Genomic DNA, 27,142 nt, shown 5'->3' on the forward strand with positions numbered 1-27,142 from the left:
AAATAAATGTTTTTATACTGTTTTATAGTAGCTCTGCTGTAAGAACAGAGTGGGCAAATTTTTAAAAATGAGAAGCTTGTGTAGCTCCAGCATCTGAGGAAGATGAGAGAGAGAGAAGGGCATTCTCAGGTGCTGATGATCTGTGTCTCCACCCCCAAAGCATTTGCCCCTTGCTGGGTACAACAGCCAGCCTTGTGACACAGGTGATCCTTACTGCGGTAGTGAAAGTACAGCTTTCCAAACATTTTGGTAATATATAGTGATATATAGTGATAGTTGGATCTAATGGAACTTTTTATTTTTTTTCTGCCATATATTAGTGGCTTGTTTACATCTATAATACCAAAAAAAAAAAATCTAAGAGCCCGTAACTTGAGAACTAGGGGACGATTATTTTTGGTTTCTTATGCAATCTTAATTTGGCTCTGTTTGAGGGGGTGTTTTATATCCCAGCCCTTAATTACACAGTTATGTGATACTTTGCCACAGGACCCTGGTCCTCACATGTGCAAAGGAAACACAATTAAAATCAGATGGGCAGCTGTGAATTTCACACACAACTTGCAACTCCTGGTCTTTGTAGCCTAAATAATGTAACTTGTCAGTTGTGTTAACATATAGTGATTGACTTGAAATTTTCTGTTATGCACCTAGAAAAGCTTTATGGTCCATATTTTGAGTTCTTAATTTCACCAGTGGTACCTGCGGTAGATGATGTAGCTTTGTGGTTGGCTCTTCTGCAGCAACAGCTGTGAGTATGAAGGCAGTGTTTAGAAGAACACTGGCTAAAGAGCTTCCTTCAAAAAAGTGCCAAAGAAGGCGCTAAGTTATGTAAGTGTCCGAGGATTAGTCTTCCCAATTTTCATCCTGATACTTAGTAAAATGTCTAAGACATGATGCTTTATTGATTATTTTGGTGGACTTGGTAGTGTTAGATTAACAGTTGTACTTGGTGATCTTAAGGGTCTTTTCCAACCTAATTGATTGTGTGATTTTTCTCTTCCCTACTCAAACAGAATATAGATGAGTTGCAGTCCTTTCCAATTGCGCTGTATTTCTTCCAAAGAGTCTGCATCCTTTTTTGTGACCCCTTCCTATGAAGAACACAAGAGGGAATTAGTATATCTAGAAATATTTATTGCATGAAGCCTTAAATCTAATCTTGGAATTGGTAATAAATTTGGGCAAACTACATTTTGACTCTTGGTGATAAGTGACATGTCAAACGAGGTGTGAGCATGTTGACTACAGTGGGGAACTCAAGCTGAGCCGTGAGCTGGTGGAGTTCAGGGTAATAGAAATCTTTTTTCTCAATTGTTTTAATCCTCAGAGTCAAATTATGCATAACTTCATATGCCAGGGTATACTAGTAAAATACGTTCCAAGGAGCAGGCTTTTGGCAGTGAAGAAGGACAGTAGTCGTGGCTTTGATACGCAGGCAAGGCTGGATTCAAACTGGTCCTAAGGAAATCCCTGCCATTTCTAGCAGCGGTCCTGCTCGGAGGAGCCCTGTGCAGAACTTTGGAGGCAAAGCTGAGAGGATGAAAATGCTGAAGACAAGCTCTCTAGCAGCAGGATCAGAGTGGTCTGTGGCCTTTAGATCAGGTGAACTCACTCTCAGATCACAGTCTTTTCCTGGGCAGGATGGATGAGAGGCTTCTGCATAGTGGGAATAGGTTGAGAATTTGAGGGGTTTTATCAGATAGACGAACACTCAATGGGATTTTTATGGCCATCAATTCTCCACACAGTGGTAATGATGTTTTCTAAGTGCTATGTGGTTCACTTTGGGTTGGAGGTGTGACCTTCTGTGTAGCTGAGAGCCTGGCCAGGCATGCCCTTGTGTTCCTAGTCCCCTGTCTACCCTGTGCTTGGGGGTTGCTCAGGCAGAGGAGGAAGGAGAAAGCCACTGAAGAGTCACAGAAAGGTTCAAATTCATCCATAGCTCAGCTCACTTCGTCTGTGCTCTTGAGGAACCGTAAAACACCACCTGTGAGAACATGCGCAATCTATGTGTGTCTGTCTTCAAATATGTGAATACCTCTTTCTTTGTGGGTAATAGAAAAATCCAGTCAAGGAGAGATGCAGTAGCTTCTCTTTCCTGCAGAAAAAAAAATGCTGCCATTTGGTCAGTTATATGAGATAGCATGGCACCCAATGTAATCTCGCAGCTTGCAAGCATGCACATTTATTTGACAAGAAAATGCTAAGAGCAAACTGAACGTTCAGCTTGCTAAACAGCCAGTAAATCTAGGTTATATCCTCCTTCCCCGGTCAGGAAACAAGGGAGCTATTTTTAAATCTGGCCTTTCTGTACATGCTGAAATAGAATGACTTTTTCTTGTGCTAGGCAGAGCATGACAATACTTTTGCATTAAATAATGAGCTCTTACTGTTGCTCTGAATTAAATGGGCAGGATTGGACAGAAACCATTCTTTCTCCAAGAAAAAAGACTAGCACCAGTGATTTCTCCAGGCATTGATCTCTGCAAAGAGAAAGATTAGATCATCCAGGGAGGAAGAGGAGCAAAGCAACCTGAATGGTGGGGAGAGAAGCTTGCCAGTAGCTTTGTGGGAGGTCTTCCATTGCATTTCACTTGCTTGGGGAATGGGGAAAATTAGAGACAAGATCTCCTAATTTGTATGAAACTGTTTGATGCAAGAGCCTTTTGCAATCCGAACTGTTAAACAGTTTGGATTATCTGGCTGGAGGCTCCCTCTGCCAAAGGCAAGAGGTCTTCATGGCAGTTGTTGAGGGGAGGTTGAGATGTGAATTCATGTCAGCTCCGTAGCCTTCACCTACCTGCCGTGCATCTTTCCCTGTGGCCCCAGGTTTGTGCAAAGATAGAGCCAACGCTTGCTCAGGCATGGAATAGGGGATGTAGCAACTTTTCATTTGCATTGTCATACTGTAGTGTCTGGTTTCAGCAATTAATGTTTATTTTAGCTTCTCAGTGTGCTGGGAAGTAGCGCTCTTCTCTTCATTGCTAAAAATAAGCAGACAAGTTTATATAGTCTAACCTTCACCTGACATGTGAGGGAACTATAATTTAAATTTATTGGCCTTAACAGTTGCAGGTGATTCTGTGTTTGTGTTCAGAACTTGCCAGATTCAAGTCTTGGCATATGCTCCTGCCACAAACAGTTCCTTTATCTCTTTAGCTCTCTGTAGGTGCCTTTTGATACCTGTTGTATTACTTCTGTGTATTTTTGCTGTACACTCGCAAGAAGACTGAGACTGTATTTCATTCATTGCTGACATTCCTGTTTCTAACCAGAAGCGGAGAACACTAAGGGAATCTGAGTTTGTATACTAGAGGATGAAGCTTTCTTGGCTATGCTGCTGGATAAATGAAAACAGAAATAAGATACCATAACCTGACTAGCTGAATTGTTAAGCTGCCTCTTTCATGAGCTCACATTTATTTTGAGCTGATTTAGAACTGTTTGGAAAACCATCCTGTCACTTCACAGGTACAGCTGCTAAAATATCTGGGTACTATTTCTGTAGGCAACTATATGGCCTCTTTGCCTATCTCTGAAGATATTTCTGCTAATGTTTTAGAACATATTTTTCACTTTAAGTATTTAAAGATGTGGCTTGAAGGAAAATAATGTTGGAAGAAAATAGAGCTAAGTACAGTGAGCCATTCACACAGCTGGATATGTGTTAGCTTAATTTATTTAAGTGCCAGTGTATATTTACAAAAGATCTAAAGGTCATACTGCTCCAAGATATCGAGTCAACCACACTTGTGATTTCTTTCTACCTGGGATCTTGGATTTAATTTGACACTAACTCAGTATCTCTCTCCAAAAGGATTCATTAGAACATATTTCTAAATTACTGCACAGGATATAAATAAAAGGGCCTAATTAAAAGGTCTGTTGGCAAGCAGCAGAAAATACCTGTCCAAATAAGAACGTATGGGGTCATCTGAATCTGTCTTTCTCTTGTGAAAAGGCCTTTCTTGTTTAAGTGTTAACAGGTTCACGTATTGACTTCTGATCTGGAAAACTTGTCTGTTGCTTACAGCCAGTGAGACAGTGTCGGTGTGACTGCTGCTTTCCCTGCTTGCTCATTAACTTTTGAGTCAAGGGTGAGAATTTGTAAGAGAAGCAAGAAAAAAAATCTAATTATTGTGCAAATGACTTGGTGTTCTGTAATTTAAGTCGGGGGGGGGGGGAAGAGTTTCTATTTGAATTGAAACTAATTGATTAGTGCACATAAGGAAAGATAAAATTTTGGAATTTAATTGTAATTGACCAAATCACCATCATTTTGGGGGTTGGTTTGTTTTTCCAGGTCAATCAGAATGTGGAGATCCAAAGGGCCCGTCTGCGAGATGATATCAAGGAATATAAATTCCGAGAAGCGCGTTTGCTGCAAGACTACACTGAGCTTGAAGAGGAAAACATCTGTCTCCAGAAACAAGTGTCTGTCCTGAAGCAAAATCAGGCAAGTTTTTCAAAATAGCGAGCATTGCTTTGGTAACACCAGTTAATTCCTGTATTATGGGGGTGCTTCTGTCTCGTTTGAACATCTAACCTTTTCTTTTTTGTGTTTGTACTGCTTTTGAGACTATAAGCTCTATCTTTTGGTACCAAGAGTTGTCCCAAAACATTTAAGTCCCTATTGACTCTCTTTATATACAGTCATAAGACTTTGTTGCTTCTGCTTTGACCTCCAGATCCTTCCATTGCCTTCTTTCTCTTTAATGGAAATGAAGTCTCTACCGGTCTGCTTGTTACTTGGTTTATTCTTTTTGCTACATCGGTTATTCAGTGTCTCTTTGCAATACCATCCATCCATCCATCCTCTTCTACAGGATCTCTAACTGGGTGTATTGCTGAACATAGGTTTTTATTGCTACTTAGTGCTTACATGATCTCTCCAGTTCCGTATTCCTCCTCTCTAGGTACTTCATTACACATGGACTACTGTTACAGTAGCTCTATACTGTCAGACTTGTGTGACTGCTCATCTGAAAAGTCATGTTTAATTGCACAGTTCAAGCTATTTTCAGAATTTTAGAAAACTGCATTTTTGGAAAAACTCAAGAGTTTCCCTGAATTATCCTTTGCGGAGGTACTTAGACTAGATGTGCTCTTTGGCATGGTTCACTTATCTTCATCTATCAGTTGAGGATTTGCTATTTTTATTCTTTGGGTACCTGTCAGTCTCCTTGAGTAAATAAAACTCTAGGTTCAGTTGAGAAAATTGTATCATATTTCTGAAGTAAAAACTCTTGAAGTTGGTGTTTAATAACTCATGTGGTGTTAATACCATCTGTTGTAGTGAGCACATAGCAAAAGCTTATTAGGATTTGCTTCAGATCTCCTTCAGTGTTCTGAAGGACAGCTGCACCACCAGGTGAGGTATCTGGATATTGGATGTATTTTGTTTCTTTCCAGGTGAAACTCCATGTCAATGTTTATGGCTTTGACCTTACTGATATGCCCAAAATTGGGGTTCCGGGTTGGACCTGTTCTCACCTGAGTATATTTGGTCTAATTGCGCTGTTTTGGGTGCCCTAACACGCAGTAGGGATGAAGGGGCTGTTATGCCCTAGGTGCAGACTGGAAGAGATAGTGATCTGGTAAAATCCAGCCTATGGGGTTGGCTGCTATTGTATTTTACCTTTCCTTGTCTTATTCATTGTATTCAATCATAAAATCATAGAATGGTTTGGGTTGGAAGGGACCTTAAAGATCATCCAGTTCCAACCCCCCTGCCATGGGTAGGGACACCGTCCACCCTGGCCTTGAACATCTCCAGGGATGGGGCAGCCACAGCTTCTCTGGGCAACCTGCGCCAGTGTCTTAATACCCTCAGAGGGAAGAATTTCTTCCTAATATCTAATCTAAATCTCCTCTCCTCCAGTTTGAAGCAATTTCCCCGCGTCCTATCACTACATGCCCTTGTAAAAAGTCCCTCTCCAGCATTCTTGTAGGTGCCCTTCAGATACTGGAAAGCTGCTGTAAGGTCTCCTTGGAGCCTTCTCTTCTCCACGCTGAACCCCCCCAACTCTCTCAGCCTGTCATCCCAGCAGAGGGGCTCCAGCCCTCACAGAATCTCCGGGGCCTCCTCTGGCCCTGCTCCAACAGGTCCATGTCCTTCTGCTGTTGGGACCCTCCGAGATGGAGGCAGCACTGCAGGGGGGTCTCCCCAGAGTGGAGCAGAGGGGCAGAATTCCCCCCCCTCGCCCTGCTGGCCACGCTGCTGGGGATGCAGCCCAGGATACAGTTGGCTTTCTGGGCTGTGAGCACACATTGCCAGCTCATGTTGAGCTTCTCATCAACCAACACCCCCAAGTCCCTCTCCTCAGGGCTGCTCTCAATCCATTCTCTGCCCAGCCTGGATTTGTGCTTGGGATTGCCCTGACCCACATGCAGGACCTTGCACTTGGCCTTGTTGAACTTTGTGAGGTTTGAACCTCAGAGGAGCCAAGTGAAAGTTCCCAGCTTCATGCTCACATTCTAAAATAACTGTATTCAGGAATGCTGCCATTCTGGGCTGAGCCAAATTTAAGCTCAGATGCTATCTTGTCAGTTCCTAGTAATTATTGACTGCTGCGTTTGCACTCTGGAACCTTTGAAAATAGACTGCAATCTTAAATATTTGAGCTCAGTGGACGTATATAGAACCAAGAGCTAATTCTTTTCATGGCAATGGATTATTTCATTTTCTACCTTGTCCTAATCCTACTTCATGATTTTTATTAAGCTTTAATTATCCCACTGACATAACTATAATAAGCCCTCAAGTTTTCCCAGGCTTAACATGCAAAACTGAATTAACATGATTGGTTCCTGGTTTTTAAATGAGGTGTGGTTCAGCACTGCCAGGTTGGTGTATGGTGCCATCTACAATTCCTTTAGCAGCTGGCAAAAATAAATAGGGTCATATACTGTGTGGTGTGTTTTCCTTTCTTTCAAGGTATGGAAAAGGTATTCTTTAAGGCTTTTTTTTTTCTCCTCTGATGGATTCAAAATTTTACACTCATGATTAGTGTTCATAATTTCAGTGCAAGAGAGGTTTAAAAAAAAATGCAATTTTACAGGTAAAAACTTACAGCCTGCCATCATCAAATTTAGTGTAGTGGCACTATGAGTCTGAAGTATAGAGCCTGAATTGTAGCTCTCAAGTTGTGCTGAAACGATGATGACAGAAATGATAAAACATTTTATTTTGAATGTATAAAAGCCGAGTTTGATAGCTAGGTGCATCCCAATAGTTTTAAGTGCAGTGGCATATTCTAACAGCAGTGAGCAGTGTCAGAAGCGTGGCTTTGCGATGCTGGTTTTTGGAAATGTTGAGCTTGAATTTGTGGGAAGGTTGGCCAAGGTATTTGTTAATCAAACAGAGAAAGAGTTTGCATAATGTGCTAGGAAAGCCCGTTTTGTGACGCCTCTGTATCACACGCTGTATCTCCCACCTGTCTAGCTGGTGTCAGCTCATTTGATGGTTTGCTTAGAAATTTGATTCCGTGGTCTCTGTGGAGGTAAATTATGTAAGCGATGTGTACAGTCATAGTGCCAAAACTAGACTCCAGAACTGAAAAAATCCTTCGATTCTCACCATATTTAGTGAACTCAATCATTGAAAAGTAAAATTACTTGGTGCCTTGCAGGCAGACATTTTCATTAGGGTTTTTTTTCCCCTCCATTTGTCTATCTTCAGGTGGAGTTCGAAGGCCTGAAACATGAAATCAAAAGGCTTGAAGAGGAAACAGAATTTCTCAACAGCCAGCTAGAAGATGCCATACGGCTGAAGGAGATCTCTGAACGCCAGCTTGAGGAGGCCTTAGAGACGCTGAAGACAGAGCGGGAGCAGAAGAACAATCTTCGTAAGGAGCTCTCTCAGTACATGAACATCAATGACTCCATGTACAACAGCCACCTGAACATCTCTTTGGACGGACTGAAGTTCAGCGATGAAGCCACGGAGCCCAATAATGATGAAATCATGAATGGATTTGAACAAAACTGCCTCAGCAAACTCAGCAATGGCAAGAATAGTACATCAACACCCAAGAAAAATGAAAGCTTCCCTCCAGCCCCAAGTCTGGTTTCAGATCTTCTGAGTGAATTAAACATTTCTGAAATCCAGAAGCTGAAACAACAGCTTGTACAGGTAAACAGGTTTCCTAAACAACTGTGTACTTCCAAATAGCTGCTAGAGTTTATTCGGGTTGTAATTTCAGTCTTTTCAATACCTTACGTGACTACCATACAGTATGAACTATATTTGTAAAAGCTCTGATGGATTTAGAATTTGAGGACATTAAATGTTTGTCAGCTGAAAACCATATCTTTTTTCTTCTTTTCTCTTTTTTTTTTTTTTTTTTTTTTTTTTTGTGCAAAGAAGCTAGCAGTCATGTCCTGTGTTTGGGGGAAAATTGTAACGTATCTTCTGTGCAGTACATGCTGTCACTACTTCACTAGTGAGAAAGACAGTATTTTGTTCAAAAAATTGATAGTTACTCCAGTCATCTTGATAAGAAGGAGCTGTGTACAGTTTAACTATTTTCTGTAATTATTTTGAGGAGCATGAAGTTTTAATCAATACCAAGCATTTCTCTGATATATTTGTGCTATGGGGAGGCTGGAGAGTTTGAAACAAGGCAAGTATTTGTGTTGCATAGAAATGTTTTAAAGTTATTTTGTCAAGTGTTTTTAAGTGTTCTATAAGAAAAAGCGTTTGTGGGGAAAAAAAAAAAAGCTGGATTTTTTTCAAAAGAAGAACTTCTGGAGGAGAAACTTTAAAAGTTTCAGTATTTCAGAGTCCTTCATGAAGCTCCAGTCTTCCACCATAGACTAGCTGCACATTTTCTAGTATTTACTTGACAATTTGCAAGATAACGATAAACCTTAACTTATCTTCAGCTGAAAGGATGTTTTCACAATGAGACCATTAGCTATGGAAGAAATGTGTAAGAAATGTGCATTTTTCGAGTGGAAATGAGAAAGAATTGGCAAAGAACACTGTACTTGAGATACTTTTAGAATAGATTAAATAGCCTTTTCCATATGTGCTAGTGCTCAGATTTCTGTAACCGTATGGACCTTGACTAAGTTACTGTTTCTTACAATACAACCATTTAAGCGATACAGTTTCCTTTACGTAGATGTCTGTTCACGCATTTCAGATGGAAAGAGAAAAGGTGAACCTGTTAACGACACTGCAGGAATCTCAGAAGCAGCTGGAAAATACACGGGGGGCCCTCTCGGAGCAGCATGAAAAAGTTGGCAGACTCACAGAAAACCTGAATGCAATGAAGAAGCTACAGATCAGCAAGGAACGTCAGTCTGCGCTTGACAATGAGAAGGACCGAGACAGCCATGAAGATGGAGACTATTACGAAGTTGACATCAATGGGCCAGAGATCCTGGAGTGCAAGTACAAAGTGGCAGTGGCAGAGATTACTGACCTAAAAGAAGAGCTTAAAAATCTGAAGGCCAAATACAAAGAATGTGAGTCTAAGTATGAGGAAGAGAAGAGCAGATATGAGACTGAGAGCCAAGCTCTTACTGAAAAGATCACCTCACTAGAAAAATCCAGTAGGCACGATAGAGAACAGGTGGCCAGATTGGAGAAGGAGCTGAAGAAAGTCAGTGATGTTGCTGGAGAAACACAGGGCAGCCTCAGCGTGGCCCAGGATGAACTTGTCACCTTCAGTGAAGAACTGGCCAATTTATACCACCATGTTTGCATGTGCAACAACGAAACTCCAAACCGAGTGATGCTGGATTACTACAAGGAAGGTAAAGGAGGACGCAGTAGTCCAGAGGCCAAGGGAAGAAGGTCTCCCATCCTTCTTTCTAAAGGGCTGTTAACTATAGAGCTAGGAAAGGCAGAGAATGGAAGCAGTGACAGCAGCCCATCTCCAGTGTCATCTTTGCCATCTCCTGTGTCAGATCCTCGGAAGGAACCAATGAACATTTACAACTTGATCGCTATAATCCGTGATCAGATCAAACACCTGCAAGCTGCTGTGGACAGAACAACTGAGTTGTCCAGGCAGCGTGTTGCCACTCAAGAACTTGGGCCAGTGGTGGATAAAGACAAGGAAGCTCTCATGGAAGAAATCCTGAAGTTGAAGTCCCTGCTGAGCACCAAGAGGGAACAGATAGCAACTCTGAGAACTGTGCTGAAGGCCAACAAACAGGTAATAAGGTCTTACAGATGCTGATACTTGTTTTGTCCAAGGCTGAAGCAGGTTATTTCATTAGAGGCACACAGCTGAGCGCTGGGGCTCTAACTGACTTCTGCTTGTCACATACTCATGAGACATTTTATTAAGGAAACCTGAATGCAATGAAGCAGCTTCAATCCACTGCTTGTCTGAATTACATCAGATTATATTTATTGTAAGACCGCTAAAATGAAGAGCTAAATCTTATTTTCCATTTGAAAGAATTCTAGTAGTTACCCTTAAAAGAATTCTTAAACTTATGTGGTCCTCTCTCTCAAATTGCAAAATAAAAGAAAGCCTTCCAAGATAAGGAGGTGATATAAGAACATGGTCAAAATAACAGGGGTGAAAGGTAAAATTAGTCTCCAGGGATTGGGCAGTACCATTTGATACACATTAGCAGTGCAGCAAATGGAAAATAACTGTCATCAAGGCACCATGTGACGTCCTTCATTGTCTCCTCTAAAATTAAAAGTAATGCAAATTGAAGTTGTCTTCCAAAACAAAAAAAAGTATAGTGTTTAAAAATTAGATACATACTTTCAGTTTTCTTTTGTACATTTTAATAAGGGTGTCCCAAAGTGTAAGATAGGCAAAATGCTGTAAGGGTTAGAGAACTGTGCAAGTGACTGATGAATGCATTTAAATATAGAGATGCTAAACAGACTATTTTGTTCTTTGTGTTGAAGTATCTAAAGTTTAATCTCTTAGTAGCTGGAGATAGGTGTCCGTAAATGTATATTCTGTAGCTTCCTAGGTGCTGCTGCGTGGTTAATGGGAGTAGGGGACCATATGTCCGATCTGTTTCCAGTGTTCAAAAATGAAATTTTATTTATTTTGTACAAGAAAAGTTGACCAAGAAGTTTTAACATGACAGTTCAAAGTAAATGTTTCAGTATGTGAACAGTGATTAGAAATCTCTTAGCCAGCCACTTTGTGAAGAGTTTCATTAACTAGTACATTTCTGTTCTTCTTGGTAAACAATAGACTGCAGAGGTAGCCCTTGCCAACTTAAAAAGCAAGTATGAAAATGAGAAAGCTATGGTTACGGAGACAATGATGAAGCTGCGAAATGAGCTGAAGGCTTTGAAAGAGGACGCTGCTACCTTCTCTTCCCTGAGAGCAATGTTTGCCACAAGGTAAAGCATGTGTGAACTCGGTAAAATGTCATTCCTTGCTTGTGTGGGGGGAAGAGCTGAACATCTCACCCACCTCCCTGTGCAGAGTGGCAGGGTGGGGTGCCTTCTTCCAAGTTCGCTGCTTATGGTGTTTGTCTGTGATGTGTTCCAGTTGATGAGGAAAATGCGAGGGATGTGGTGTGTTGCTACAAAACAAGAAGTAGTTGTGGCGGTATTTATTTAATTCAGGTGCAAGATTATCCCTCGTTCTTTAGAAGCCGTTAGGTTAGCCAGTGTTGGGTTGATGGTTGGACTAACTGATCTTAAAGGTCCCTTCCAACCTAGAAAATTCTATGATTCTATAATTAACTCTGAGGAGGAGTGACATTTAACAATGCAAAAATGAGCATTTATTACACAATGAAGATGTGACTCTGCTTGACCTGTAATGATCCAGAAAAAAGTAAAGATATTGCAGACATCTTACTATTCTTAGGTTGTCCATCCTGCAGTTGGCGTCTCTGTCATTTCATTTACCTGTGTGAGCTGATTGGGGTTGCATATGTCTTTGGAACTTGCTTCTGCTTCTTAGTTGTGCTTTGTGGTGTTAACAGACAGAAATACCTGCTGGCACATCACGCGCTGTAGAAGTGGTGCGAGCTACTTTGATCTGCATGTTGCTTACTGCTGCTGTCATTGAGTAGTTCTTTGAGTCCACGCGTTTCTTTTGGGGCAGTTTGGGGCAACAACATCATGTTAGGAAATCCAGATCTGCTTCACAGTTAAGGAATGTTCTGTTGGCTCCTGTGTGGTGATGATCCTGGAAAACAGGAAAAGAAAAAGCTTTATCCAAAAGTTGTCAGTCCCAGGTTGGTGGCTTTCATGGGGACACCCCTGGCAATGTTCCTCTGTCTGGGTATTCCATGTGTTGCTGAAAGATAGAGAAGAGAGACTGTAAAGGATGCTGTTTAATTTAACTTGACAATTCTAAGATGACCCAAGGGGATGGGAGAGTCTGTAGGTGCTGTATGCTGCTTTGTTCTCTGCCTTCTTTGGACACTTTGGAAAAAAAAAAAAAGGAAAAAAAAAACACCCCACCAACCCAGAAAAGTAGTTCTTTCTGTCATCTGCTAAAACGTACCATAGTGAAGAATCATGAGGGTGCTGATGCAGCTTGCTGAGGCTGTTCTGTGTGGTCTTTTGTGGGGGTGGTTGTGCAGCGGCTCTCGTGTTCCTTGAGTAATCTTAGGCTTCCTGGTGATTCAGCCTTTCTCAGCAATAGCTGTGCATGTGGGTAAGCACAGAAAGGAGAAATGGATACCAAGGAATACTAAAGGTTGAACTGTGGCAGCTCATTATGCCAGAGAAAGGAATGCCCTGTACAGTATCGATTTGTCCTACTTTCTTGTCTCTCTGTCTCCTTTTCTGGAGTGTAATATTACATTATATTATTCTGGAGTGTAATTCTGCATATTAATGCAGAAATTGCAATCTCTTTGTTAGTTGTAGATGAGCTTGAAGCTGAGAGGAAAGAGAAAAAGCATCCCGTTAACTTCTAGTTATTTTTCCTAGATGCAGGTAGCTAGCTGTCTAAATTACATGTAGCGGCAGTAAGTTTTCTCTACATGTTGATTTTCCTGCCTTGGTGAGAGTGTGACTGTGAACTGGTTTGGAGAGGAAGAAATGCCAGAGGGGTAAGTCTCTCACTACCTTTCTCTTGGTGTGTTATCTAGGGGTCAATCTTGTACTTTTGCTGGGAAGAGAATTCCTTGGTGGGGGGAAATTGGAGGCAGAATAAAAGCTTTTCTGCAAGCACCAGACTAAAGAGCTCTGTCCTGGGGCTCTCAGGGGCAGTTGTGGGGGATCGGAGGCAGGAGCGAGCTCTGGTTGGGGATGCACAACAGAATCCCCTGCCTAAATGAACAACTGTAATTTCTGAACTTCTGCTTTACTTAGTAACAGTAGTGAAAAAAAAAGAGAGGGCCACAAGCAAAGGAGCTGAGGATGGAGCAAGTGGAGACGTGGTCCACTGAGCCTTTTGTCTTGGGAGTGCTTGCATTGCTGATCGTGACATGGCAGATAAGCAGCTGGGCCTTGTATTTGGCATCTAGCCTGTGGCAGCTGCACGGAGCACGAAGAATTGCTCCTTTCTCCCCGTGTGCCCAGTGTTTCAGATGCTGCAATCGCTGTCAAGACCTATAGGTAGGTCTTGATCCCTGTCACCCCTTCCCTCCCTGATCACTGGTCAGAGAGGATGTGTAGCTCGGTGGCTGGCCAATTCCGTTCCTCTGTCAGTGGCTGTTTCATCTCAGTCTCTGTTTCAGTTAAGGTGGGTTTGGAAGGGGTGATCCAAGGTGCTTTGGTGAAGATAAGAACCTCAAAAACTGTTTTAGAGTCTGATTTTTAGGCATGTTTCAAATATTAGAAGTGTGTAAACAGCCCAATTTGTCTTCACCATCGCAAACAACATGCTAATGGTTGAGTTACCACTCAAGTCAACTCAGCTCTTTACAGTGAGTCATGTTTCTTCTCCGGCCAAGAGGTTTGTGTCAGCAGACACTAATAACAAGTGATGGGGCCTTTACACGCTGTGTTGGTTCTGCTGTTGTGTTGGAGTGTGAGCTGAAGCCCACTGCTGCACACAGCTCCGTAGCTTCCACAGGGAAGTGCCCATTTTGTCGGATGCAAGAGAGCTGTAACAATACATGAGAGTTGAAGCCTGGGCAGGAATATAGGAACTGACCTAATTTCCTTTTTAAAGTAGGTTAATCCCAATAATTTGATGATACTACCAGCTATTTTTAAGAAATAATGAAAATACAGTAAGATCTCAGCCTGGAGACAAAGGCTTGCAAAACCAAGATTAACAGCTTCCAGCGCTGGGGGGCTGCTGCAGCACTCTAGACAGCACTGTATGCCTAAAATTAAGCTGTTGTACAAAGGAATAAATCAAGATATGCATGATGTGCTATAGACATAGATGCAATAGCTGTACTGTTAAAGTCCAGATTTTCTTAATCGACACGCATATCCCAGTTGTATGTACAAACAGACTGGAAGCCAGATTAAAATCTGCCCTGTAGAGCTGAAAATGGAATTTATCCACTTAATTAGACTGTAATAGGTATTTATGTAACACTGTATTACAATCAAACATTTTGATGTTTCATTAGTAAACTCTCTCTTCACCAGAAAAAAAAAAAAAGTTGCAATTGCTTCTCCATCTAAAATCCAAAGAGAAGCTGACCATCTATTTTGTCTTACTTTACCGGGTAGGTTTGTGCTTGCTGACAGCAAAATGTAAATGAACAGGGCCTGACGATGATGCAGCAAATGTTCGTTAGGGTACAGCCTTCAGCTTTATTGCGAGATGCGAAGTGGTGCTTCTTTCTCTTTATGGATACCATCTGGCTCCTGTACTGTACCTGCTATCTGGAGCAGCAGTTTGAAAGAAGGTTTCCCACAATAATCTTTCTCAATTCAGCATACAAAAGGCCCTACTGTGGTTCCTGTTTTTAGGGGGTTATCTTAGGAATTTGAAACAGAATAGCTTATGTTCACATGATGAGATTGAACACTGCAAAGAAAGCAGTCGCTTTTACAGTACACTTCCAACATTGAACTATAATATGTGGGATGGTATGTTCTGTATTTTAAAGAATAAATCCTTGCAAATTGGAAAAAGAAAATACGGCTTCACACAAACCACTCATGTCAGAATTTTTACCTTAGAAAGTATAAACTACTAACTCATTTTTTTTCAAATAAATTCTTAAATGGAAATTTCCAGAAGGCAGAATAAGTCTTCAAAATGCAACGTTTACTCTCAGAGTTTGAACTGTCTCTGAATTTCAGCTGCATCTCTATAACAAAAAAGTATAAAGAGCACACATTTGCAGTTAACTTAATTCACTCCGGTTTTCATTCAAGTATGTATGAATCAAGGGGCTACTTTCAAAGTGTTTGAGTATTTATTGAGTTTAATGTGACCAATGGCCTATGTTAACAGCACCAAGTAAAGAAAAAGCAGTGAGAGAGGAGAGAGCAGGAGCTCCCAGTCTAGAGGTAGGTGCTGCTGGGGGTATTCAGGTCACTTCAAAGTGGAGTATAGGGAGCACAGAGCAGGAGCTGCTATTGTTTTTTCCTGGCAAAAATATTTAACCTCCAACAATATTTTATGGTAGGCTTAAATAACTCTCATTTAGTAGGTTAAGAAAATGGAAAGATTTTTTTTCTATACGGAACAATATAAATCCCTACTTAAGTGTGAGGAGGGGAGCTTAGTAGCAAATTTGAGATAAATGAGTTCATCTTCCTCTAAAATATTGCCAGAAGAAAGACTGACTCCTTTCTTTGCTAGACCAAGAGCTTCTCCCATGTGCTTTGAAGGAACCTGAAGTGCATATGTCCTGTTTTCCGATGATTTGGGGTGGGAGTGAAGCACCAATTCCTTGTCTTGTAGGTCATGATATGTTTCTAGATTGCCTCTGAGCAATTTGTTGTTCAAACCTGCAAGCGCATTAGAGCTCAGGTTTCTTAAAATGGATTAGGGAGAGGAAAAATACTATATCAAAACAGATGAGAAAAGTCCAGCTTGGAATTTAACCTTGAGGCTTGTTTAGCTTAACTTCTCAGTTAGGAAGGAGGGAGTAAGAAAACTGTATGTTTCTGCCAGCTGTTTGGAGAACACCTCTGAATGTGCCGTTTCCAGAGTACACTGCGCGTGATAACGAAGCACAGGTCCACAAATTCATCAATGAGCAATTCAGGTTAAAGTCCTTAAAGGATGGTTCGATGAAGAGCAGAACACCAATATAGCCATCACCTCATGGCTCAGAAAAGAATGCACTGAGAAAAGCCTGTCATGGATTGGACAGGAAGAGAGTTTAAACACAATTTTGCATTTTTAAAAAGCAAAGGTTATTTTATTTTGTTATGCTAGTCTTTTCCTTGAGTTCACTTTGCTAGAATTTGAGTAAGCATCCTTCCAAAAATTCTACTAAACATAAAAAAGGGCAGAAACCACACAGGATGAAAGTACAACATGAGTTTTCACTTTTCTCTTTCCTGTGTTATTTTTCTGCTGGTTTTCTGTCGTTTGATATAGCCCGCAAGTTTCTTGTCTCCTTAACTTGCATGCTAAGTCCCATGTGCAGTCATGGGAGGACACCGTAATCTCTTTAAAGTACCTCCTGTGTGGCAGGTTACAGCCAGGCAGGCTAAAACCAGCCAAGCTAGCTTCTCACTGGGTTGTTTGCTTAGGGTCAGGCAACAAAACCAAACAATTATATGAAGTTATATTTGTCCTACTAAAACCTGGAAGACTTGAACTGGCTCTGAGACGGGACTCAGAATACATTTTCCCTCCTGTGATTGAAGACACAGGTTTCTCAACTTTGCTGCTCATGTATTTTTGTTTTTTTTTTTTTTTCTAGAGCCTAAGGACAAGCAAGGATAGTGAGAGAACAGATGTTTCTCATCCCTCCAAAATAAAGACAGAACAGTAATTAAGAAATCTAGCAGAAGCAGAAGGCTTTGAAAAGCAGAGAATTAATATGCCTAGATGTAAATCATGGCTATCTTTGTGTTATAGTGTTTCATAAATTGTAAATAAAGGGAGAGCCAAACTCTGCAACAAGTCAGCAAGGGGACAAGCAGCAAGTGTTAGAACATACTGGGAAGGCTGGCGGCCTGTAACGTGAGATTAAATTACAAGGTGTGCTTGGGATAAAGAAACAAAACTGTGATTACACACAAGAAACTAGCTGCTGCTAGCTCTTGTACACTAATGGAGAAAAGGTGTTTCAATTGAATGCATATGTGAGTTCAGAATCATACAAGCTCTGTCAGTTTTCCAAGTATCCAAAGCATTTGGGAAAATAGTCCTGTGTTCATAGACATCAAAGGCCTGCAGAATATAAAGGGGTTTAAATTCATGCGGAGAACAGTGCAGTCCTTACAGGACTGAGAACTGTAGCTGAAGGGTCTTCATACTGGACTCCACACAGTAGAAGTATTCAACTTCTCTAAAAATATCCTGTAGGATAAATGCTCTGAGAAGCCAGACACAGAAAATGTGACTTTGAAAATTGCCAGCATGGGATTCCCAGACGGGAGTAACAGCATTTGCCTCCTATTCCTGGTGCTAGATCTAGAGGTGATGAATGATGTCTGGAGAGAAGAATGTCTGGGCTGCCAGCCCCCACGTGAAAGCAGGGAGACATCCAGGCAGGGTGAAGGCATTTGACTCTCTTATGGATATGCTACAAAACCGTCTTGTGTGTAGTCATGTTTATAACACCAGTGTGCCCACTCTAGACTCTAAATGGCAATTAAAATGTCTGGTACAAGCAATGAAGGAATACTGAGACTCAACCTTGGTGAAGGTGCCACATGTAGATAGACCTGCAACAATGAGTTTGCACTCTTCTCCCAGATAGTTTTCCAAGTAGCATCCGCACTGCTAATTCCTGTGGGCCTTGGTGCTTTGTTTGAGTGCCTGCTGTTAGGTAGGGTAAAAAACAGGAGGTATTCCTGTGATGATATAATGGTGCCATAGAAATGTTCAGAGGAAAGACAATACCAGCTCTTGTTATGTAGGTTGCCTGCCTGTTTGTTTTTAATCGAAGTGGAAGGTGCGTTACTTCAAAAGACCTTACATGGGAGAGACTACTGCAGCAGCAGTTATTTGTATCCATTGTCTTTTAGATAGGCAAGTCTTGGTTTCATCTGTCAGTTAATAGGAAGTGTTCGTGCTCAGAGTCTGTAAAAAACCAAAGTACATGCACAGCTTCAGTGGCATAGGGTAGAGAGGGATGGAGAGCTCAGGATTAGATCCTCCACCCCTTGCTACCCCCTTCAGTGAAGAACTAGAAAAAATGTCCTGCCTGTGTCATAGCTTAACAATTAATTCTAATCTAGTGGCATAGGATTGTTAATTTCAACCTTTAAATTTAAAAAAAAGAGTTTTCTTCTGAATTCTAGGAGGAGAGAATTTGCTGTAAAAGTTTATTATCTCTCCTTGAGAACTTTATATCAGTGGAGATTTAGAACTGCAGTGTCCCGCAATGTTGGCCTGATTGTTCCCTCTCAGTGCAGGAGATATTTCTTCCCTATGTTTCAAACTACAAGAAAGATTTGTGGTCTGATTACTTTCTTTAATAGCTCTTACTAGTGGACATCCATTACACACGACTGATTATAAACATTCTGGAAAACTATAGCTAGTTATAAACTATTGTCCATTCTTAGTGAAAATCACAATGATTTATACAAATAAAGGCCACAGAATTTATTCCTTTCAAATATACAACTCGGATGAATTTTTAGTGCAAGGTATTGAGGAAGTAATTACAAATTAGCACTTGGCTAGGGTTTCTCTAGATTTTCCCTTGAACTTGCTTATCTGTAATCCTAAACTGCCAAAATCTGGGGTCTTCTTTCTTCTGCATTCTTCAGGATTTGTGCTTTCTTTTGTTCTTTGGGGAACAAATTGCCCAAAGAACCCCATCTCTGGAGGTGTTCAAGGCCAGGTTGGACGGGGCTTGGAGCAACCTGGGCTGGTGGGAGGTGTGCCTGCTCATGGCAGGGGGGCTGGAACTGGATGATCTTTAAGGTCCCTTCCAACCTAAACCATTTGATGATTCTATGATTCTTGAAGAACACATTACTGGAGTTTGGATCTGCACAGTTTACAACGGTGAAAACCAAGGAAAGCAATGGGCTTAGATTACATCTCAAAAACCTCGGAGTTTTTGATGTGCATGTGGCAAACTCGCCTGCTTGGAGCCACGGTTGATCTTCTTAGCACTGCCACTTCAACAGCTTTTTAAAAAACAAACGTATTTGGGTTTATGGATATGCAAAACTTTATCCAGCATGAGTTCCTTCAGAGATGGCCAGCTCAGACAGATCGGGTGAGATAATAGTTCTTCTCCGGTTTCTGAAGTCATGCCTGTTTTCTGCTGTCAGTCCCTAGTAACAACCTTCTGTGTTCTTCCACTTAAAAATCCAAATCATGTGTGGACTGGCTCTACAACTCACCCTCGGTGCTGCAGTACATCATGGGGCTCGTCGGCGTTTGCCATGTGACACAGAGTGGAAGGCCACTTTGGGAGAGGAGATTCAGTAGTTTTATTACTGCCGTAATCTTCTTCCCAATGTTCCTCCTTTGGTAATACACAACTGTGGCTTTCTCTGCAGCTGAGCTGGTTTTCACCAGGGGTTGGGATAAGGAGGAGGTGGGGGAAGGTGTTAAAATTCAGTCTTTAATACTAATCTTTAATATAAAGATTCAGTTTGAAAGAGCAGGTGGCTAATATCCCTGATAGCCAAATCCTGTCGGTGCTCATTTACATGTCATTTTAACTGCTTCTCTGCTAATACGTTTCCTGGTTTTTAATAAAGCCAAAAAAATTGTGATTTTAATACTCCATGTTTTAATTTCATATGTAGGTTGACAATTTAATCTCTTGAGGTAGAAGTTAAAGCAGTTGATTCTTCTCTCAAGAGGCCTCCTTCAGTCACATCTGTCTCACTTTCTTGGAAGTTGTCATGCTCATACTGACTGCAGGGGAGGGGGAAAGTATAATTATACCCAGGTGCATTTGGTTACATCACATTCCCCCTCCCCCCCCCCAACAGATCTTGATTCAGTAGCAAATTTAGCCATAAATGGTATTAAATATAGTACACGCTAAAGCTTAAATCAAATGGTAGGCAGGAATAAGGCACAATGGGCATTTGTGGGAAGTGGTGGTGTGCAGCTTTTAAAAATGAGACAACCCGTTGTTATATTTTTCCATAATTTGCCTTCAATAGTGTTTTAGAGGATTTAGGTTTTATTCTCATCATTCTATTTAACGTTCAGAATAATTATTTCCTCTGTGTAGATGTTTGTTTTAGCTGGTGGTGTTTTTAAAATTCTAGTTGATGTTTCCTAAGCTCCTCTTTTTGTCATTGTTAATTACCAGTCCAAAGAAAACAGGCAACATCAAAGCCTTCTGTTCACTATCCACTTAGAACTGTGTATGTGTAAATGTAGAGCAGGCTTATGCTAATTTCATATTCTTCTTTAAAGCATGAAAACGCAATTATTTTCTTTCAAAGGTGGTTTTTTTTATAACAAAGGCATTTTGTTTTCTGACTTTCTAATGATTTTTGCATTGAATATACAGCTGGGAAGTAGCTCAGCACATGGCGAATGAAATTGTAAAAGGGAAGGAGCTTTTGTTGTTATATCTGCAAAGCAGCGAAAACATAGATATACATACCACAAAAATACGCGATCTTACCTGCTACTACTAGCTTTGCATTAAGCGTAAGTAGTGCCAGAGGCTGTGTGCTCAGGGAGGCTCACTTTTTTTGTTTGTTTGTTTGAGAAGATCGAACTGGGAGTCAGAAGGAAGGGAGGGAAGGAAGGCAGGAAGGCAGATCCCAGTCCACCTGTGCACATGATGCCTCCATACACTTCTAGCAAACTTTTCAGGCCTCAACAGTTCTGTCTGAGTGACCAGTTGCTGTGATTTGCATAGCGTAGGGTTCATCTGAGCCCGGACAGCCGTTCTTGCACCCTGAGAAGGTTTGGGTTTGAGGCTGTAGCATTTCACTTGACTTAAAGATGAGGAGACCAGGTTCAGGCTGCATGACTGCCTGTAGCCACAGTAGGTACCACACCTGCCTCTCCCCGTCCTCTCCTGTATATGAGAGAACAGTGAGTTAGGTACAGTAAAAACGGCAGCTGCATGTGCGCTACTACTAACAATTCCTTTTTGTTGGACAGAAAGGAAAAACTCTCTCCATAGACTTTTATGGAGAAAAACAAAAGGAAAAAAAAAAGTGAATTTAGCTATTTGCAATAGTGAATGCCTTGTAATTTCTTAGGACAGTTATTTGATGTTTTAAGCCTTTGTGCTAACAGAAAGCTTGATGAGGTAATGACTTGCTACAATGACCTTTTGGAGTCAAAAATCACAGCTTTAATTGTAGCTTGGCTCATGTGCAACCAACTTTACTGCCTTCTAGACTCTGATGAGCTCTTGTCTGTGTTGCCAGTCAGCTATCAGGTCCGGCACAACTGACCGTGCTTGATCAAGAGGCATTGGAGTAACACGAAAAACCTCTAGAGAAGAGGATTAAGGGACATTAGCAAGACGGTGTTGGAAGTCTCTACTCTGCTTTACTGCAATGGTTTCATTTTCTTTGCAACGTCTCTCTTGTTTCTAAAGAGGGAGGAGAGGGAGATCTGCCTCTCCTGCCTTGGCTGGCTGTGATTAGCACTCCTCGGGTGGAAGTCAAGTGAGCAGACAGACTGCAGCAATCTGGACACAGCTTCACTGAGCTGAAAATTTGGAGGCTGAATTAACTCCCTGTTCTCTACCAAAACAGTGGGTACATTTTGTTTGACAAGAAAGAAGCTGGGAAAGGGGGGGAAATCCTCCCCGTAATTTCACCTTCCCCCAATCTCTTGGCGGGGTAATAGTGAGAATGAAACAAGGTCACTACAGTGTCAGATTGTATTTGGCTGAAGCCATTGCATCACTTTCCTTGAGGAATTGGTAACCCTTTCTGGATGTTCCCTGGTTTGTGGAGCTTTGGAGGAATCAGGTTTGAGGCGTGAGTAGAAAAGAAAGCAGAAAGGTAAACTGGTGATAGAACAAGACTTGCACTTTTCACCTCAAATGTCATGAGTGTGTTTGAGAGCTGGAGGAAGCCCCATGGCCCCCAGGCCTCCCAGTAATCTCTGGTCTGTGCCTTGCTCCCAGCCCCAGGGGAAGCAAATACATCTCCGACAACCCAGAGCAACAGGGGTAGCAGCGATGCTGTGATTCATTTTCGTAGCTGTGCCCTCATTGTCTGCCCCAGGGGAGGACTGTTACGCCTGCAAGATTTATTTTTGTCTTTTCAGGCAGCCTAGGGCCATTTTGGTCTGTGATCCTTCTCCAGCGCTGAGGTGTATGGATTGGGTTTGCCTTGTGAGGTCCAGCTGGCTGTGAGAAGGGCAGGTGCCAGGCTTCTAGCATGTTTAAGGTTCCCAGTTTTGTCTTTGAAAAAGAGAAACCCCTTGCATGCTGGGTCTTTCCTGTGCCCCGCAGTATGAGAGAGACTGTGGCGAACTCAAGAGCGGGATGTGCAGAGATTTGAGCAGAGAGATTTCTGCGCACATAGTGGCCCACAACTCAAAACCTTCTGGGATGCTAAGCTACACTGCGGTTGTACTTCATGTAGGGTTGATATGAGTATTTCTGGGTTATTGTTTAATCTCCATGTGTATTCAGAAATAAAATGCTATTTTTTTCCTTTCCCTTTTTCTCTTCCCAAGCCAATATAATTAGGAATATAGGCCTAATGCTGCTGTTTGAAGTCAGGGAGAGCAGAATCCGGGACTCGATAGTGTAAGCACAGCTGATGAATCTGCATGTGAATGCAGTTTTGTTCTGTGGTGGGGTTTTTTCCAGTCTGCTTTATATGACTTAGTGATGATAAATGTCCCTTAATGTCAGGGGCTTTTCTATTTTGATGTTAAAAGGAACCTCTCTTCAAATATTTTTGCTTTTGTGAAGAAGCTGTATTTTACAGATGTAGCCATTGTAAATTCCAGCTGGTACCTATGAATACTTTTTTTTTCTACGCATATGCATAATTAGTCTTCTATGTGGAGTAAAGACACATCTACATGTAAAGATGTTCATTTTTTGAATTGTTGAAGATGCACTGTGCAAGCAAAGTAGCTTCCAAGCTCAGTGACGATGACCGTAGATGAGACAGCTTTCAGGCATTCATACAGACTCCCCTGCAGGTTTCCCAGTAGCACTGAGTTCCTCTGTATAACTGTTTTAAAATTAATTTTGATGGTGAAAACAAGCAGTTAAATGCCACTTCCTATAGAGAAAACAGTAATAAAATACTATTTAAAGAATTTTTACATCAGGAATCAGGAGTAGGTTAAAGTAGAATTATGAAAGATGCTCATTTTTAAGTGCTTTTCAGTCACCACTGGAAACTTGCTATTTGGACTCCATGTGTAAAGTGACAGACTACGAAGTTCAGATGCTCCTCCAATGGTATTAATCACCATTTTAGTAACGGTCATTTTACAGCACTTCTGCTGCTCCCCTCAGACGCCCTTTCCAGCCTAAAGCCTTGAACTGTTGTGGTCTCTGTCTAAGTACAGACAAAAGTAATTTGACTGCATTTTGTCTGCTCACTACAGAATGCCAGTTGTTGGGCATGAGTACTTCTACATCATAGAATCATAGAATGGTTTAGGTTGGAAGGGACCTTGAAGATCATCCAGTTCCAACCTCCCCACCAGACCAGGTTGCTCCATGCCCCATCCAACCTGGCCTTGAACACCTCCAGGGTTGGGGCAACCACACCTTTTCTGCGCAATTTGTTTCAGTGTCTCACCACCCTCAGAGTGAAAAATTTCTTCCTAATTTCTTCTAATCTAAATCTCCCCTCTTCCAGTTTGAAGCCATCCCCCCTCGTCCTATCACTACGTGCCCTTGTAAAAATTCCCTCTCCAGCTTTCTTGTAGGCGCCCTTCAGATACTGGAAAGCTGCTATAAGGTCTCCCCAGAGCCCTCTCTTCTCCAGGCTGAACAACCCCAACTCTCTCAGCCTGTCCTCACAGCAGAGGGGCTCCAGCCCTCGCAGCATCTTTGTGGCCTCCTCTCTGGCCCCACTCCAATAGGTCCATGTCCTCCTTCTGTTGAGGGCTCCGGAGTTGGATGCAATATTCCAGGTGGAGTCTCATGAGAACACAGCAGAGGGGCAGAATCCCCTCCCTCACCCTGCTGGTCACGCTTCTTTTGATGCAGCCCAGGATACAGTTGGCCTTCTGGGCTGTGAGCGCACATTGCCGGCTCATGTTGAGCTTCTTATGCACCAACACCCCCAAGTCCTTCTCCTCAGGGCTGCTCTCAGTCCATTCTCTGCCCAGCCTCTATATTTCCATTATCTAAGGATGCTGTTAATTATGCTACATCTTGAAAGGTGTGAACGTAAGTCCAGTGTGGGATTGTAAGAACCCCAGTGAAAAGTAATTGTGATTTTCTACAGGTTTGGTTGAAGTTCCTATTTAAAAGAGTGTGTATGCAAGTAACTGCAAAGCCATCACTCTTCTAATGTTGGCCAGACACAAGGGATTCATGTTTTGTAGATGGAAACAGGATTGCTAAAGATTGATGTATTTCATTGCAGATGTGACGAATATGTCACGCAGTTGGATGAAATGCAGCGGCAGCTTGCAGCAGCTGAGGATGAGAAGAAGACCCTGAACTCTTTGCTTCGGATGGCTATCCAGCAGAAACTGGCACTGACCCAGCGCCTGGAACATTTGGAGCTAGACCACGAGCAGTCCAAAAGGGTGCGCACAAAATCTGCTTCCAAAGCCAAGAGCAGTAACCCTAGTGTAAGTCACATTCGGTCCTGTGGAGACAGGTCTGAAGGGGCTGTCCTGAACAACCAGGTTTTTTGTAGTGAGAAATATAAAATCTATTGTGACTAGGACAGGTGTGTAGAAAAAGCATATTATGCATCTTATTTTATGCTGTAACTGTCAGCGTAAATCCCCACTATCTAACGTCGCAGTGAGTTGACTTGTACTACTATGTTGTTGAACCAGGTAATACAAATTGTATTATGGTGGTCTTAACTGTAATTAATTCATAAGTCTGGGGATGCTATTAACAAGTTAATAGTGGAAAGGAATTAGCTTTTTCCACAATTAACATGTATGGGTTTTGCTGTTTATGGTAAGTGTTAAAGGAGTACACCTGATATAGTATGTCTGGTGCTACTAATTGGAGTTCGTATAGCACAAATGTGATCCTTTCTCCAGGGTTGCAGCATACTTCAATAAATGCTTTCACAGGCAGAAATGAACAGAAAACCTTCCTTGTTATTGTGGCTTAAGAAGTGGTGAAAAACAAAGGTTAAAATTAGAGGTATGTCTTGAAAATGCAGAGCATTTGGAAACCGGAACCAAAATTAATCTGCCTATTGTGGCAGATATTAAGAACTTGCTGTCATATCACCACGGACCAAAGTCCTAAAGCTTTTATAGGTTATAAAAGCTAGAAAAAAAAACTCAGTAGGGTACATGATCTACACTCTGCTTCCCTCTCTTCAGAGGGTTAACCAGAAGAAACTTGCACATTTATATTAAAAATATGCAATATTTACCCCATCTGATATAAAACTTAAAATTTAAAGAATTGGGATCCTAGCTGGTAGACAGTTCCACTTTAAGAAGTTATGCTGTGGAAAGGTGTCATGTCCTGAAAGGATCTTTGTGGTCTTACGTTGCTCCTTGCAAGCGTAACACTTTGGAAAGAATCTGTTTTCTATATTACTGTAGCCACACAACTTAAATGTGTAGAACTAATGTGACTGTGGCCTAGTATTGTCAGTCACAAACCAGTTTTTCTCAGCTTTCAGTATTAATCTAATAAATAGGATAGTATTTCAGAGCTCTGATCATTTTTGTTAAACACACAGAAGATACTGCTTTCCTTATGCAAGCACATGTTTCACAGGGCTCTACATTATAGGCACAGGAAATTGAACCAGATCATCCTGCTAATAACTACTTATGAAGTAGCTTAGTATACATATTAATCTTTTAAAACAAACTTTTGTCTGCTTTTGAACTTTTAAGGGGCCTTTTTAGCCACTTAATTACAATGTGTTTGATCATGTAAAAGTGTACTTCATAATTGGTGCCTATACAAGAGAAAAAGATTGAAAATGTTGTTTCTAAAACTGTGGAAAATTTGTGGAGCACAACAAGGCACGCTTTCTTTTCTCTAAACCAGAGTTTTAAAGTGCCTAGCCTCAAACTTTATTTTAATGTAAAGCCCTGTTCGTTTTGTACTCTCTCAAATAATTTTGTATGCCTATCGTATGACTAAAAGCAATGCGAAGACTGCACAGTTGTCTGCCTGATAGTGATGTTTTATAAAGCCATTCTAATATTCCTGGTGTGGTACCACCTCATCTCACTGCCATTTCTTATAGATGATCAGCAGCTTGCTTCCCACGCATTGCCGCTCTGCCTGTAAGTAGTCAGGAGATGTCACAGTACTAATAAAAGGTAATAAGCAGCACGGCTTGTTTGCCCAGGGAAGGGAAACCACATGGGATTTCAGCTTCCCAGCTATTAGCGGGGGGAGGCAAAAAAACCCCTTCTAAATTCATACAATGAGACTTCAAACAACTGGAATTGTAGAAACCTTGCTACGAAGCTGCAAAACACTGGAATGCCGCAGTCCAGTGCCAGCATGGCGTTTACCAATATTTACCAAAAAAATCCCAAGTGATTTCAGGCTAATACGTTGCTAAAACATCACTGCTTGAGAAGTTGAAACAAATAGCAGTTCTGGCTTTAGAAACCAGCCCCTGTGCGTCTGTTATTACTTTTTTTTTTTTTAGACAATGCTGAATTCTCCTGAATTTGAGCTTTAATATTGCTAAATAGCAGGTTTGATATTTTAGAAGCAAGACATCTTTTAACATTTTTCAATCCTGCTTTCTCTTCTTTGCTGCACAATCTTCCAGAAGGCCTTTATTCTTCTTGTTCCTGCATTAAGTGTAATGTAAAAATACTCTGTAAAAGCGGGCATTTGAGTGCTAACGTTCTTTGCTCCGACAGAAACAGTTACAATTTTGCTTCCGCTATGGTAGGGAGCTTTAATGCAGTTTTCACTGCTTCCATGTCTCTAGTGGCAGTATTTTTGCAAAGTACTAATGGCAAAAAGGTAAATTGGAGAAACTAATTGAATGCATTGTTAGGGTGTTTTTTTTTTTTCAAATTAACTGGAA

At 41.4% G+C, this 27,142-nt stretch overlaps 1 protein-coding gene across 1 annotated transcript in view; it reads left to right on the forward strand.

The window, feature by feature from the left end:
• The window catches only part of BICD2 (bicaudal D homolog 2 (Drosophila)), a 41,996-nt gene extending 16,881 nt beyond the window's left edge, over positions 1-25,115 (forward strand). Inside the window, exons 2-6 of the mRNA XM_009889908.1 lie at positions 4,307-4,459; positions 7,685-8,137; positions 9,153-10,172; positions 11,187-11,338; positions 24,521-25,115. Coding sequence (XP_009888210.1) covers positions 4,307-4,459; positions 7,685-8,137; positions 9,153-10,172; positions 11,187-11,338; positions 24,521-24,827 — 2,085 coding nt within the window. The 3' untranslated portion in view covers positions 24,828-25,115. The remainder of the gene's footprint in view (positions 1-4,306; positions 4,460-7,684; positions 8,138-9,152; positions 10,173-11,186; positions 11,339-24,520) is intronic.
• The last annotated feature ends 2,027 nt before the right edge of the window (positions 25,116-27,142 follow it).

This window comes from Charadrius vociferus, unplaced genomic scaffold, assembly GCF_000708025.1.
Source record: "Charadrius vociferus isolate BGI_N301 unplaced genomic scaffold, ASM70802v2 scaffold67, whole genome shotgun sequence".
Lineage (NCBI taxonomy): Eukaryota > Metazoa > Chordata > Aves > Charadriiformes > Charadriidae > Charadrius > Charadrius vociferus.